We start from the raw sequence: 15227 nt of genomic DNA, 5'->3' as shown, positions 1-15227 counted from the left end.
TTCAAGTAACTTCAGTGGAATGTCTCTTATGCCTATGTTTTCTAAAGTTTTAACAAGAGAGGGAATAGAAACTGTATCAAAAGCTTTTTTAAGGTCTAAAAAAACTGTTAAGCATTTTTGATTATTGTCAATTTTATTTACTATTACAGAAGAAAGGGTTGTTACCGCATCTTCGGTTGACATAGCTTTCCTAAAACCAAATTGTGAATTTGACAGTATATTGAACTTCTCAAGGTAATTAATAAGTCGCTTATTGAGGAGTTTCTCTAAAATTTTTGAAATAGCTGGTAGTACTGAAATTGGCCTGTAGTTGGCTGCTTCATCTCTGCTTCCACTTTTGTATACTGGGGTTATAATCGCTTTCTTTAGTAGATTTGGGAAAATACCCTTGTTAAAACATAAATTGAAAAGGTGGGTGAGAACGGGTACAATAAAGCTGCTTGCCAGTTTTAGGAATTTTGCCGAAATGTTATCCCAACCAGGGGCACTATCTGATTTGAGATTCATTAAAATGGTATGAACTTCCTTAGGATCCGTTTCCAGTAACACAAAAGAACATAGTAGGGGATTTGACGGTTGGTTGACTGTATTAGGTTGATGGGTATTGTTTAATAAGATATTTTCAGCTAAAGATTTCCCGACGTCAGCAAAGTAGTTATTAACAGCATTTATAGATTCAAGAGGGGTATTTTTAATGTCTAACAATTCATTATTTTCGGTCTTGTTAGGTTTTCGGTTTGTGATATTATTTATCGACTTCCATAAGTTTTTCGGGTTTTTACTAGCTTTTTTTAACTGTTCTTTATCATATGTACTTTTTAATTTTTTAATAAGGTTGTTGCAGAAATTGCGATATCTCCTGTATGTTATTTTTAGTATTATATTATCAGGCTCCGAGCGCAGTTTCATCTGCATTTTATTTCTATTTCTTATGCATCTTAACATTCCTATTGTTATCCATGGTTTTAAGGTGCGATTTTTTTGAGAGATAATAGTGGTAATGGTATTTTCATTTAGGCAATTTCTTATTTTATGAATTAATATTTCGGTCAATTTATTGGGATCTGTGTAAGTGCATAGGTTTGAAAGATTTTCTTTATCCAACTTAGAAAGTGCATTATCGAAATCAATAATGGTTTTCGTTTTTGGACTGTAATTAGCATTATTAACTTTTGTTATTTTTAGGAATATCATACAATGATCTGTAATAGATGTATTTAATACTAGCACAGTGGCACATGTTTTACATTTATCAATTTTTAACATAAAATGGTCAAGACAATTGTTCTCTCTTGTAGGAAGTAGATGGCCTGGAAGTAAACCATGCGTCGATAACATATTAAGATAGCTAAGCCTGTTTGTACGTTCATGGGATTGCTCATTAAGTTTATGTATTAAGTTTATATTTATATCCCCAGTTATAATTATATTTTTGGTACTTGTTATGGTTTCTATATGACTATTGAGGGAACAAATGAAGTTGTCTGCATTTTGATTAGACGGAGAACGATATATACCAAGTATTTTCATATTTGAGATAGTAAGTTCTAAACAAGAAGCTTGCAATAATTGTATTTCTTTCACCTTGGCTTTGTGAGAACTTTTGACATAGATAACTACTCCGTCATTTTGATTAATATGATTAGTTGTGAAAAAAGATGTGTAGTTATCAATTTGAGGTATAAGTTTGTTCGAGTTCAGGCGACATTCACTGAGTACTAAAACGTCTATATTAAAACTAAACTGTGACAATGCCAAGTTCAAGTCATCTATGTTGCTATATATGCTACGGATGTTTTGGGATATTATAGTAAAATCCGATCTAGTCACATTAGTATGTTTAGGTAAGTCTTCAATTTGACATTCGGTTGACCGGGCAATACCTAAATTGTCTAGCTGATTTAATGTTATGAGTGTATTATCCATGGTCGTGTATATTGGTGTATGCTTGTGTAAAATAAGTGAGGTATAAAATATATAGGAATGGTATTTCATGAATGCTTACAGTTGACTTACAGGTAGAACTTGTTATATGTGTAGTGGTTGTACGTATACTTTGACAAAAATAACGATAAACATGTAACATAATAGTGGAAGCTAGCCGTATACTTCTTTCGATAATAAGTACTATTGTTACTGACATTATTTTATAATTAACATAAAAATAGGGATGTAAAATTTTAATGTTTCGTAACATACTTGTATTAAGTTGTAATAACAGCAGTAGTCACGCTTCCTGCATCAATCTATTTATTTGAGCTTCACTACTCACTAGGATAACAGGAGACGATTCACTTTTTCTTACAAAGACTCTGCCAAGGTTTGTCCAGCAGAAAGAGTAGCCTTTGGATTTGGTTAGGTCACTTGCCAGGAACCGCAGGCGGGCTGCTTTCGCCGTCAAGTGCTCCGAAACATATACAGGAATGTTTTCATTTTTTCTATGGCCGAGATGCTTAGCACAGAGCTTGTTGTTCCGGTTTCTGACATTGTATTCCTTACATTTTTTAAGAAAGCTATCTTTTAACATGGTAGACGACAATTCGATTATAATGGATGTGTTGTCTTCTTGTTTCTTGCCTCGAATTCTATATACATCCGTTACATTTGACTGAGCTACGTCCAGGTTAATATTCTCTGAGAGTTGAGTAACCATATTTAGAAGATCTTCCTGTATGAATAATCAATTATTAGTAGCTTAGGTATGTATTGTAGTGGTAACATTATTGGTGTATGTTTACTTAAATATACTTACGTGTAAAATCAGCAACAGAGAAGACTAGCTGAGCTCAATCATCTGTGGGCCTAACGCCCGCAATTTGCGAACACCGAAGTTCGCAAATTGCGGGCATTTTTCTCTTTTACTCCAAGAAGTGGCGTAATTAGAGTGGATGGATCGTGGATAATATGTTTTAGAAATTTTATTTCTAGTAAGTTAAAAGGTGTCATCTATGTTTGTGTTTTTTCCGCTAAAATGCAATTTAAAAATATGATAATTACTTCTAAAAATCGGCAATATTATGTATGAGGGAATGTATTGATTACTTTTTTATTTATTTAAATACATAAAAAATAAAATTGAAAAACATATCCGCGCTCTCGGGCACGCACTTCCATCTCGCTCAGTCAGATGAGACAATAAGCACACAAACTTACTGGGCCCTAAAAACTTTGCCTGCTTTAGCTACTTCTGATGCTACCTGTACTAACATGCAGGTATATTGCGAGTTTGTATAGTTTAACGTTTAACTTATTAATCTATTTTGCATAACTGCTTAAATTATTTCGGATAGGTTTGTGTGTGTGCCTTAATATGTAGATTATTTGGTGTGCGTAATAATATAACACGTATTAGTAGGTACCACGGACTTTAAAATTGTAGAGCCATTTAGGGTTTACATTGGAGTTGTCATGCTCATGGCGTTAGTATTGACAGCCAAATTAAATTGAACCGTAGATGGGTCAACAAATTCAACAATTAATGTCTATGACCGTACACATCGATAGTCAATACTGCTTTTTGACCTCTACAAACGCCACCGATAATCACATGCGATTTGTGTACACGTCTCACGTATTACGTACGCCACCGATAATCTGATGCGATTTGTGTACACGTCTCACGTTTTACGTGCGCTACACTTCGGCATTAGATCGATCTATTGAATTATTTGAATTCGTTGCTTCAATCCGGAAATTATTAAAAAATGCTTGCTATTTGTTGCAACGTTTGTAAAAGAGAAGCCTGTAAACAAAAACCTCGTCAGTTATTACTTACTAGGGCATGGCTTGCCGAGGCAAATTAACCGAGTCATAAAATCTGTTTCCCCTGAGGTCCCTGAGGATAGTCATTTTCTAACAATATGAGGAAATTAAATATTGCAAATAATATTTGATGTACCTAGTAGGTACCTAAAACGGCGGTGGTATTAGAGCGGTTTCAGACTAGCGTGTTTTTAGCGTCGTTTCAGCAAACGACCGTATAGCGCGCTTTAAAACTTCGGAAGCTCGTATACGAGCTTACATCGGCGGGTGCGCTCGAACCGGTGACAACGCTCGTACGAATGGCACGCGAGCGTATACGCTACGCGCGCTTCTAAAAACGAGCATATACGATCGTATAAAATGCTAGCCAGAAACCGCCCTTATACTTACATATCATTTGCTTTTGTTTAACGATAAGACTATAAGATAATACTGTTTCACACTACCGACCTGCCTTAGTAAAACATAATATAAATTCATAAAATGTGTACTTAATTACAATTCATGAACTCTATTCGCCATCATTATACAACTTTTTTTTCTTCTAGCCATAAACAGTTTAAAAAATATATCCTGAATTCGGATACGTTTGAGTAGATTGTTTGGCTGAATGAAATTTTCCTTAGGCCTTTTAATTTTGTACGAAATTTTAAAAATAAAATGCAGTGGACAACAGTAAAATTTCTTTGGAAATGTTTTACTCCTAGAAGTTACACAAACATGGAAAAAGTTCCGACTTTTGTTTTGATTGTGTGTGTGCGTCTGAAAGATTAGATGTGAGCGCAGGGGGCCTACCGCGAAAACCGAAATTCGCACATTGCGGGAATCTTTCTCATTTACTCCAATGAAGGCGTAACGTAATAAGAGTGAGAGAGAAAGACGCCCGCAATTTGGGAACTTCGATTTTCGCGGTTAAAGCCCAGGTGCTTTGGAGAGGCACGCGGTTTAAATGGTCTCTACTTTATTGCGAAATATCCATAGAAAGTGACCTATCATTCTGTGTATCATTTCTGGGGGCCTAGCCAAGCGACAATCGTTTATAGAAAACACCAATCAAAACTTAAATACCTATTGTATAGTCGCCATCAGATATATCGAAGCGGCCAAGGCGATCACAAATATCAGAACACGCCTCTATTGTCAAGGCGTTAAAGTGCGTGTTCAGATATTTTTTAGCACTCCGAACGCATCGATATATTTGATGGCGACTGTACAGTCAGTGCGATCAGATATATCGGAGCGGCCTAATTAGTCTGTGCTCTATTGTGAAGGCGTTCGAGTGCGTGTTCAGATATTTTTAAGCACCTTAGCCACTCCGATGTATCTGATGGCGACTGTATGTATTAAAATGATCACGTGACTTTTCGTGTGAATCTGTCATCCCAATAATTTTTACGAATAGACGAAGTTCTCAAAAACGGTCCTCATGACTATCTGATACGTATCATTTAAAGTTATCCCTTCTCCATAAACATACCCCGCCCGCAGCTTTAGATATTAGAATATTACCCAGCAATACTGAACACAATTTCCGGTTATAAAAAGAAGTTGTGACTAGTCAATAAAAATGAGTCGCTTACTTCAAACTCGGATAAATCCAACTGTCAGATTTTGCGATTTTGGGGTCAGTGGTTCCCAAAGTTGACTGGGCTCTGACCCACCTAACAAAAACTGCCAAATTCGGGACCCATCTATCATTGCCGAAAATTCGGTTTTACATACTCGTAGATATGAAGTAAAGTAAACTTAAAATAGCTTCATCAAATAGGTAAGGATAGTTGCCAGAAACTGAGAGCACAGCATAAATAATAGTAACTACCGTACAGAAAGGAAACTTCCTGCAAAGTCGAAGCTTGACAGCGATTCAGGGAGGAATCATGATGTATGTTTCTAATGTATGGAATAGGGTTGTTTCCATCTACAAATCTTAGGGCAGAATTGTATCCCAATAAATTCTTTTAGATTATAAGAACTTGTTAAACTACTTTTAGGGGACCTGTAATGACCATATTTTTGTAAATATTGAATTTAAAATATCTTTTGGCACACGTCACGTGACCAAACTCGAAACGTCATTACAACTCTCGGATTGACACTGTTGACAGTTAGGGGATAAACAACAAATGACAGATGTCAGTTGACAGTTCGTATCTTCTACGTGTGTATGTAGTTATGTGTCAAACCGTAAACTGTGACGTCACAAGATTTTCAAATAGCGTTTTGGGCGCGAAAGCATCTGTCAAAATATATTTTGTTAATTAAACATATTTAAAGCCGTTTTTAGTATAAAAGTTGAATTTTAGGGCAACTTTTAGTTAATATAGAACGTAATACAAGCGTTTCAAAAAATTAGAAACAACCCTATTGTTGTCTAAATTCATGTAATTATCTTATCTGTGGTCGTGCACGCAAAGGGACGTCATGTTGTCCCAACCCTAATAATTGCTCGGAGCAATGCCGAGCCGACCGCAGCCAAGAAAGCCCGAACGCTCTAGTTTCCTCCCCTGCTGAGAGCTAAAATTTTGTTAACTGCATTTTGTTGCTGTCATGTCGTCTTATGTTTCAGGGCCCACTCAAATTTCGCTCGCCACCTACCAATGGTTTGGAAAATGCTGGGGTAAATATTTCCTGAGGGTCGAATGGATTTATCCGAGTCTAAAGTTAAGCGACACAAATTTTGATCGGCTAAAATAAAATTATATGTCAAACCTCAAGCGCGGTATTACAATATTTGACGTTGTTGTTGCGTTGTACACAATACACGTCGTGGGATCAGAATAAATAATAGTACTGCCGTACAGAAAGGAAACGTCCTACAAAACCGAAGTATGACAGCGATTCAGGACCGAATCATGTTGTCCCTTTTTTTATCTATGGAATAATTATCTTATCTGTTGGCACGCAAAGGTAAGTCAAGTTGTGGCAACCCTAATAATTGCTCGGAGCAATGCTGAGCCGAACGGAGTTGGGAAAGTCCGAACGCTCTAGTTTCCTCCCCCTGACGTGGGATCATTTTTGAGCTCTAGTCAGACTTCTATAGTTATTCTTGGCGTTTGTCGATAAATGATTGTCATCTAGGCTACGGCTGTTTCATTGCCTCTTCAACCCGTTGGCCGTCTATCTGAGCGTGTGCCACATGGCGACGGCCTTGCGCGTCTCCTGGGCCATCTGTGCCCAGTGGCGGCCTTCTGCGGCAGGTTCCGCGGCGCCCACGCAGCACCAGCCGACGACCAGGCCGCTGCCGCCGCCCGTCACCACGCATACCTGGAAAATTAAGATATAATTGGGATTTTTTACACACAGGGCAGTATTTATGCAACTTTTACCTTACCTTTTATTCTGTTAAGTTAATAAATTATTCTTATTATTTTTAGGTCTTGGCCATAATGTGCTATAGTAATGTTAAGTAACCGCATACAAGGAGAAAAAGAAGGCACTGACTGATGATATCACTTCTTTTGGCCTTAATGATGCTCCCACTGCAATTGTATTAATGTAGCTTTGATAGCCAACCGGTAAGTATTTTTATTTCATGAAAATAACATCGCTATATGAATATATATATTAAAACCAGTGCAAAAAAAAAGCCTTTAGAACTTTACCTAGATGTAAACTCAAGTAACTTACAGGAAGTTGAGGAATTTAATCTTTAGGTATAACAATAGACTCCGGAGTAAATTGGAAAGCACATATTCAACAAGTTAAAAGTAAAATGTCAAAATTGATATTGCCAAACAACTGTTTGTAATGCAAAAAAAGTGTGCCCGCGTCCTTGCAAATGTGCGTTTTCCAAACAGTTGTAGCCAATGTTTTATTCAGCATGGATTATTGACATTCCCTCTATTTATATACTACAATGTGCCCTCTTTGTTCGTGAAAACCCCCACTTATTCGAAGTGAAGCTAGATAAGCAGAGAACTAGAGAGCAGTACAGAAATAAAGTCTTGGTCCCAAAATGCAATTAATAAATGTATAAAAATGGCGCCTAATGAATACGGTAAACAATAAACGAATTCGTATTCTTATTGAATCTTATTTTGAGTAATTGGATTGCATAAGTTACTAAATTTACCTACTTTGACTGAATTTGTTTTAATTAATGATTGATTGGATTTATTTTGATAATATATATTATTTGATTTTTGTGTTATTTCTATTTAAAATTAAATTATTTTGTTTTAATTATTTTAAGTTTTTTTTTTGTTTTGTTTTAGCCTAATTTAATTAGTTTTAAGTATGTTGTGAGCCCTAGCAGGGCGTCATGGACTGACATTATTACTTGTTTAACATCTTTTAGATTTTATGTACAACATGATTTTACAACGAAATAAATGAAATAATATGAAATTAATTAAAGAGAAAAAGTTTAAAATTTAAATGATAAATTTTCGCGCCAAAAGTCAGTCGCCATGCTGTCGCCATTCTTGTGACCGTGTGATGTCATAATAGCAGGGGGCCTACCGCGAAAACCGAAATTCGCAAATTGCGGGGATCTTTCTCTTTTACTCTCACTAAGACGTAATTAGAGCGACAGAGAAAAATGCCCGCAATTGACGAACTTCGATTTTCGCGGTTATAGCCCAGGGCAGTAACAAATAAACGTCAAACGTGAGGTATAAATTGAACACTTATATCTGGTATAGTGACGTCACTCATAAAAGAAATGGTGGTCGACGTGACCTAGGTACAGATAATAAAACTTCGATTTTAATTTTCAAATTAAAAATAAATCGTATGTGTTTATGACAGATAGTAAATTGTTTTTCATTACACTTGCAAAAAATTTTTTTTAATGCAATAATTTTTAAATACGGAGACATTCCGAACGTTCGCCTTAAAACGGCTCTTAAATTGATCAAATCAAATAAAACATAAACAAAATATTAAATGATAAACGTCAGTATTTTAAAAGTAAAACTCATTTACGCTACTTGGTTTATATGAATTACTGACATAATAAAAAAAAGCTACTAGCTACAACACCCTAGGGTTTTTTTTTTTCACAATCCCGCGGAAACAATGCCTTGGTCCTTCAGTACACCTGCATGAAATAAGATCTTTCTCGAGCAAGTGTGATGAAAATACTATTAAACTCGTGCTTATTTATTACTTTCATAATTTAATTTTGATAGATGGAACTCTTATTGCAGAGGACAGGATCTCAAAAGACTAAGTGACTTCAAGGACAATAGAGCTCGAAGTTGCTGTTGTTGAATTAGAAATGATGAGACGCGCAATAGAATCAAGGTGGTTGGCATCAGCTCAAGAGAGTTGCCAGTGCCAGACTAAAATAAATGGCAGTGAATGGTCACATTGATTGTAGAGTAAATTGCTACTGGGACAGAAAGATACTGAATGGACTGAATGGCGACCGCAAACCGGATGTTAAAAGAGAATGCCCAACAACGAACTAGTTAGGCCGACGATCTGCTCAAGATCAAAATCGAGGAAACCGTTGGATCAGTACAGCGCATTGGGGAAACCCTTGGGAGTAGTGTATTAAATTTAAAGCATTAATTCTAAGTTTTTCGGGTCATATGGAGGCGGTAGTGACGTACCTCAATGGAAGCCTCGTTTAAATGTCCAGACGCCAGGCTGAATGACAGAGCTTCGTTCCATACTGGATTGTTTATCTCTTTCCTGTTCGTCTTCTTCTTCTTTACTCGTTTGCCGTTCACCAGGAGGTACACTTTCACGTACACATCTGAAGAAATACGAAAACCAGACGGTATTTACTACCACATACGGATAACATTTTGAATAGTAGGTGTATGTATATAAAATATGGCTAATCAGTCAGTCCATTAACGATAAGCACAATCTTAAGTCTTCTGTATTAACAATAAGCAAAACCTACTCTTGTTAACTCAGTATGACTATGGCAGGTAAGAAAGAGACAGCAACTTAAACATACCTAATGCATCCTTTCCTTCTTGAGGCGGCAGCAGATTCCTTGCCTTCAACACAACTACAGTCAGTCTCTCAGCAGACGGTAGGTAAGAAAGAGACAGCAGCAGTTCTTGCAGCTCCTCTGGCGGTCTGCGTTCTCGGGACAGCTCCGCCCATACTTCAGTGCCTCCGGCCACTTCTACTCGCGAAAGGGAAACTTTAGCTGAACCCATTACTTCGTTCCGGGAGAATCTGGAAGTATTAAGAGACCTAAAAACTTTCTGCCTATCGCACAGCAGAGCTGAACTGAATTGTCGCCCGCGATACTTTCGGATCGATTCATCCTTCAAACGTTCAAGAAAAGAGTGTGCGGACGCCCATCTTAAAAGCTGGCAATGCACTTGCAACCCCTCCGGTGCTGCAGGTGTCCATGGACGACGGTACTTCTTCCTTCCATCGCTCTACGCGATAACATTTCCTCAACTGTGCGTTTCTCCACAAACTTCCTGCCTCGCCCAACTAAACTGTGAGATTAACTGTCGTCCACGGTAACTCCAGACCGATCCGACCTTCAAACCTTCAAGAAAGGAGCATACTCCCAACATACTCGTACCTGTCGTAGTCGAAGACCTGCAACAGCAGCGTCTTGTCACGCAGCTCGTCGTGTGATACAGGAAACTTGAAGTGCTGGTCGAAGAAAGGGTTCGCCTCGTTCCGGTGCACGGGGGTCTGCCGCGTGCGGGTGTCCACGGACGGCAGGAGGGTCACACGCACGTAGGGGTCGTTGAAACCCCCCGCTTCGTAGCCGGCTAAGTCGTGGGCTGCAAACAAATAAAAACATTTTTGTATTGGATGGATTTTGTAGAAGTCCTTTAGTTAACAATAACATACATACGACATTTCATGACTGATCTAGAAATTCGTGCGTTGTCTTACACGGAAAGGTACCCAACTGTCCGGTTCTAATTTGATTTATATTTATGTATGTTATAGAGTAGTGTAAAATAACAGATACGTATTTTTTTAGCTGCCCAAACTCAACCTATTGTGAAAAAATCTCCTCCAAAGACCCTAAAAATTTACTAAATCTTCTAACACTTATAGAAAGTGATGCTTAAGCAACTTGCTAGTTAATGGCTGGTTTGAGTATATGTTTGAGAGCAGGAAAAAATAATCAGCACGTGGGTTGTTATATCGGCTGAAACTCATTTTTCCTAAAAAAACACCCGTCTTTATGTGTATCTTTAGCGATAAGATATTATAAAACTTCGAATGTTGATTCTGAGAACATGTGTAGTAGCATAATTCACTATTTTCTTTGAAATTCTAGTCTGTGTTTATAATGGATTTTTGCTATAGTTAGTTTTTCTCACCTTCAATAAGATGCACTTCCAAATCCGACCGGTCGAAGTCGTATTTGAGTCTCAGATGCAGCCGTCCCAACGACGGACCCGCGCCCTCCAGCTCTATAAGCAAGGGGGCTTCTCGTTTGGTGTACAACGCCGGCTGTAGGGCTCCGAGGGCGCTCGGGGCGCCAGGCGAGAGGGGGGCGCCGCTGCTGCTTTCGACGAGGGAATTACTGCGGTCTATCCGTCTGGAAAGACAGTTTCGATTTGAGTTGTAAAATGATTACTAAACGGCTTTCCGAAGCCGAAGGCGGGGGCTTAATTAACACGAGTTCGTAATTCCTTTATCGCCCGTGGCACATACAATGTTTTTCATCACACTTGTGAGGAAAAAAAGGGAAATAAATACATATAATTTCGTATTTCGAAATAACACTTTATACAAGCAAGACAAGTGTGGTGAAAAAAATCATTGTATCATCACTTAAGATACACAGATGTCGTAAAAAGTAATTTCCTCTTGTTAATGATATCTAATTTATTCAAATTAGACTTATTTTCGTATTCTAATGTGATTTACATTTTTATGTCCATTCAATTACTTGGAGTTTGTAGTACAATTGTTTTTATTTGTGATACAATTGGGTGGATTATACGTTTGTTGTTCTTAAATATTATATACTGAGATCATTTACATAATGGGTATATACAGAGGGTATATACCCTACTGAAAAATCATTACTTGTCTCTTTCTTATATTATGTATGTATGTATGAATATTTAGATATGTATCTAATATTCCGTAATGTAATGTTAAGAATTATAATACCTAAAGTTAAAAACTATAAAGCCTAATCTTCTGATTAAACCCTTATTAGCATGAAGAGGTATACCTCTATATAGATAATCCTGTAAATCCTTCTTTCGGAATGAAAAAAAAAACATTGAGTAAATAGTGTCTTTTTCCCTCGCATCATTCCACGTTGCAATCTTTATGGCGCCGGTGATTCTTAGCACCCTCTGACCATCGAAGGTCTGCCGGTTACTGAGGGCCGTTGTCTTTGTTGTATTTGCCATAATGATTATCCTGAGAAAAAATAAATTATGTGGTGGTTTTCCCTTTGCCTTCCACATCGCTGTATGTCACTGTGGAGTGACAAAATGTTCACCGACGACTGTACCGATGCTTTTGATCTCCACTCGTTGGCCTACTGTGCCTGCAGCTGCCCAAGCACAGAGAGTGCTTATTTACTGGCGGCATTGACTCGCCAGGTCACAGATTTTTCATTGGGTCAACTGCAATATTTTATAGAGTATCCTCTCCCAAGGAATACCCACTGCACCCTCCAAATCTGCCGCTGTATAGTCGGGGACTGCCGAAGCAGCTACCGATAATATCTTACCGCCGTTCCATTATCCGCCACCTATGGACCCCGGTAGTAGCTCACAGCTCAGCCCTACCCTAAATAGTGTTAGACCAAGATAACTCTGTAGCGGTTTTCTAGCACAGACAGAGCATGGAAGTGTTATATTAAACGTCATAATTTCATAGACACTTGACGTTTATGTAACACTCCTCTTTGAGTCGGAGATAAAAAAAATGTCTTTTCATGTTTGGTCTCCTGATGTCATTATGGGGAAAAGCATTTCAAAAAGGTTTTATTTTCAGACTTGAACTATTGGCCGTAAGAGGTTCTATTAAAACTTTGGTTAATAGAATCAGACCAAGACAAGTCTGCAACGATTTTGATAGCACACCCGTGCAAGTGTTATTTACACGTCATTATGTCATAGAAGTTTGACATTTAAAATAACACTTGAACTGCGTGTGATATCAAAATCGTTGCAGACTTGTCTTGGTCTGCCTCTAATCTTCCATTTTTTTACATGCTCGAAAATACTCTACTTTTGTTCGTCATTGAACAAGGGACTACCCAATTTTTATCTTTTTAAATTTAATAATACGTAGCAGGAGGAAAATAATCGTATAAAAATCTGTTATTCTCGTCTGCGATAAGTTTTTAAACTCTCAAATTTGCATACAAAATTACTTTCAGCCATATAAACCGCTCCTGAAACGTATCCGAATCCGGACATCATTTTTTAAATTGTTTATGGTTAGAGGAAAAAAAAAGGTCAGGTAGAGGAAGTTTTTACTTTTTGACGTCATTACATTACCTCCAAAAGTGTTTAACACCCAAAAAGTGCCAATAGAGCTATTTCCAATTTTTCGAAACGCTTGTATTACGTTCTATATTAACTAAAAGTTGCCCTAAAATTCAACTTTTATACTAAATACGGCTTTAAATATGTTAAATTAACAAAATATATTTTGACAGATGCTTTCGCGCCCAAAACGCTCTTTGAAAATTGTGTGACGTCACAGTTTACGGTTTGACACATAACTACATACACACGTAGAAGATACGAACTGTCAACTGACATTTGTCATATGTTGTTTATCGCCTAACTGTCAACAGTGTCAATCCGAGAGTTGTGACGTCATCAGAATCTTTAATGACGTTTCGAGTTTGGTCACGTGACGTGTGCCAAAAGATATTTTAAATTCAATATTTACAAAAATATGGTCATTACAGGTCCCCTAAAAGTAGTTTAACATGTTCTTATAATCCAAAAGAATTTATTGGGATACAATTCTGCCCTGAGATTTGTAGATGGAAACAACCCTATTGTAGTCTATTTTTTCTTATTTCTGTGTGAAGGTGTAATATTTGTAAGAATTTGTTTAAATGTTTTGTGTTATTATTAGATTGATTATAAGTTAATATAAATGATATAGTTAATAAGGCACTATTGTATTAGGCTTAACCGGATAGTTGCTAAATGACAATAAATAAAATAAAAATGTTGCTTCAAATGCTGTTTTTTTTGGCCAAGGACTAAAATTATCGTACTTTTGCGTACTCATTGGACCGTACAATCGTACCAGAGTTCCAATAATCGTACATATAAGTTATCGTACGCCTGGCAAACCTGAATAAGCCACCTGCTGCCTATCACATTGGTTTTGAGATAAAAAGCCGCGAAGAGGGAGCGTGAGTGCCTACTTAATTACATTACTGACTAACTTGACGTTTATAATCAATCACTTTTTCGTGTTGAATTGTTGATGATTCTGCCAATGTCGAGGTTGGATAAGACACGGCTAGACACGTTTATACCTAATAGGTACAAGTACGGAAGGTGGAGGTAAGGAAATAAATCTCCATGTACCAAAAAGTGTCATCAAAAAACCTTAAATAGGTGGCGCTACAGTACCTAGAGTACTTGAACAAAAAATCAAATCATAGACAGCGCACTTCACTCCGTCAATAACGCCTAGGTTCTTAGCTACTCTAGCGCTACTCTGGAAGTATTTGGAACTATTATTTATAGCTGACAGCTGGACACTTTTGCAACAGTTCTACCATAAGAGATGCCTCTCCTCTTAATTCCACACTCCATAGGTACGAGTAACTCAAGTCTGTCAAACAACGTTGTCAGTAGAAAAAGGCGACCCTTCGCGCCTACTTTTTTTTAATTTGCCTTTTTTTTTGGGTCAAACACAATATTCACGTAGTTTTGCTGATATATCACTTTGTAAAAACTGGTCACAAAGAGAAGATTGTGACCATGTATGTAGTCTTTCTACTGCGGTATTGATATACGGGAATTACGGGACAAAAACAAGACTACTTAAATACAGTGACAGACCCGTATATACGGGACCAGTGATCGGAACTATGGGAGTAAAACTTTAACAAAACTTATCAAGCGGACGTAAAAAGAGTGCTTATAGCCTTAAAAATATTCGAATATCTATGAATGTAAATATTTTTATGGCTGTAAGTACTATACTATTCCTATCCCTATGGACATGAATATTTTAAGGGCTGTATGCACTATTTTATGTCCGCTTAACAGGTTTTGTTAAAGTTTTACTCCCATAGTTCCCATCACTGTACGGGACGTATGGCAATCCGAACTATAGACGAGCCAAACCAAATAATGAAATTGTCGCAATTGCAACCAGGGGGCCTACCGCGAAACCCGAAAATCGCATATCGGGGATCTTTCTCTTTTACTCTCATTAAGACGTTATTGGAGTGACAGAGAAAAATGCCCGCAATTGACGAACTTCGATTTTCGCGGTAATAGCCCTGTACCTCGCGACCAAAACGTAAACGTCGTAAACATTCATGGCGCTTACGCGTTAAGGTTGCGAGATTC

At 37.5% G+C, this 15227-nt stretch overlaps 1 protein-coding gene across 4 annotated transcripts in view; it reads right to left on the bottom strand.

Annotated features, from left to right (window-relative positions):
• Window positions 1-5661: 5661 nt before the first annotated feature.
• The window catches only part of LOC133517336 (synaptotagmin-5-like), a 103133-nt gene continuing 93567 nt past the window's right edge, over window positions 5662-15227 (bottom strand). For 2 of the 4 annotated variants that reach the window (XM_061850605.1, XM_061850606.1), the window contains 5 exons: window positions 11025-11245; window positions 10265-10472; window positions 9677-9903; window positions 9321-9466; window positions 5662-7026 (listed from right to left, as the gene is read on the bottom strand). In XM_061850605.1, the coding sequence (XP_061706589.1) occupies window positions 6880-7026; window positions 9321-9466; window positions 9677-9903; window positions 10265-10472; window positions 11025-11245 (949 nt within the window). In that variant the 3' untranslated portion in view covers window positions 5662-6879. The remainder of the gene's footprint in view (window positions 7027-9320; window positions 9467-9676; window positions 9904-10264; window positions 10473-11024; window positions 11246-15227) is intronic. The other 2 variants (XM_061850602.1, XM_061850607.1) reach the window with 1 other exon arrangement.

The sequence above is a fragment of the Cydia pomonella genome, chromosome 4, assembly GCF_033807575.1.
Source record: "Cydia pomonella isolate Wapato2018A chromosome 4, ilCydPomo1, whole genome shotgun sequence".
NCBI lineage: Eukaryota > Metazoa > Arthropoda > Insecta > Lepidoptera > Tortricidae > Cydia > Cydia pomonella.
This window is presented reverse-complemented; position numbering and strand designations above follow the sequence as displayed.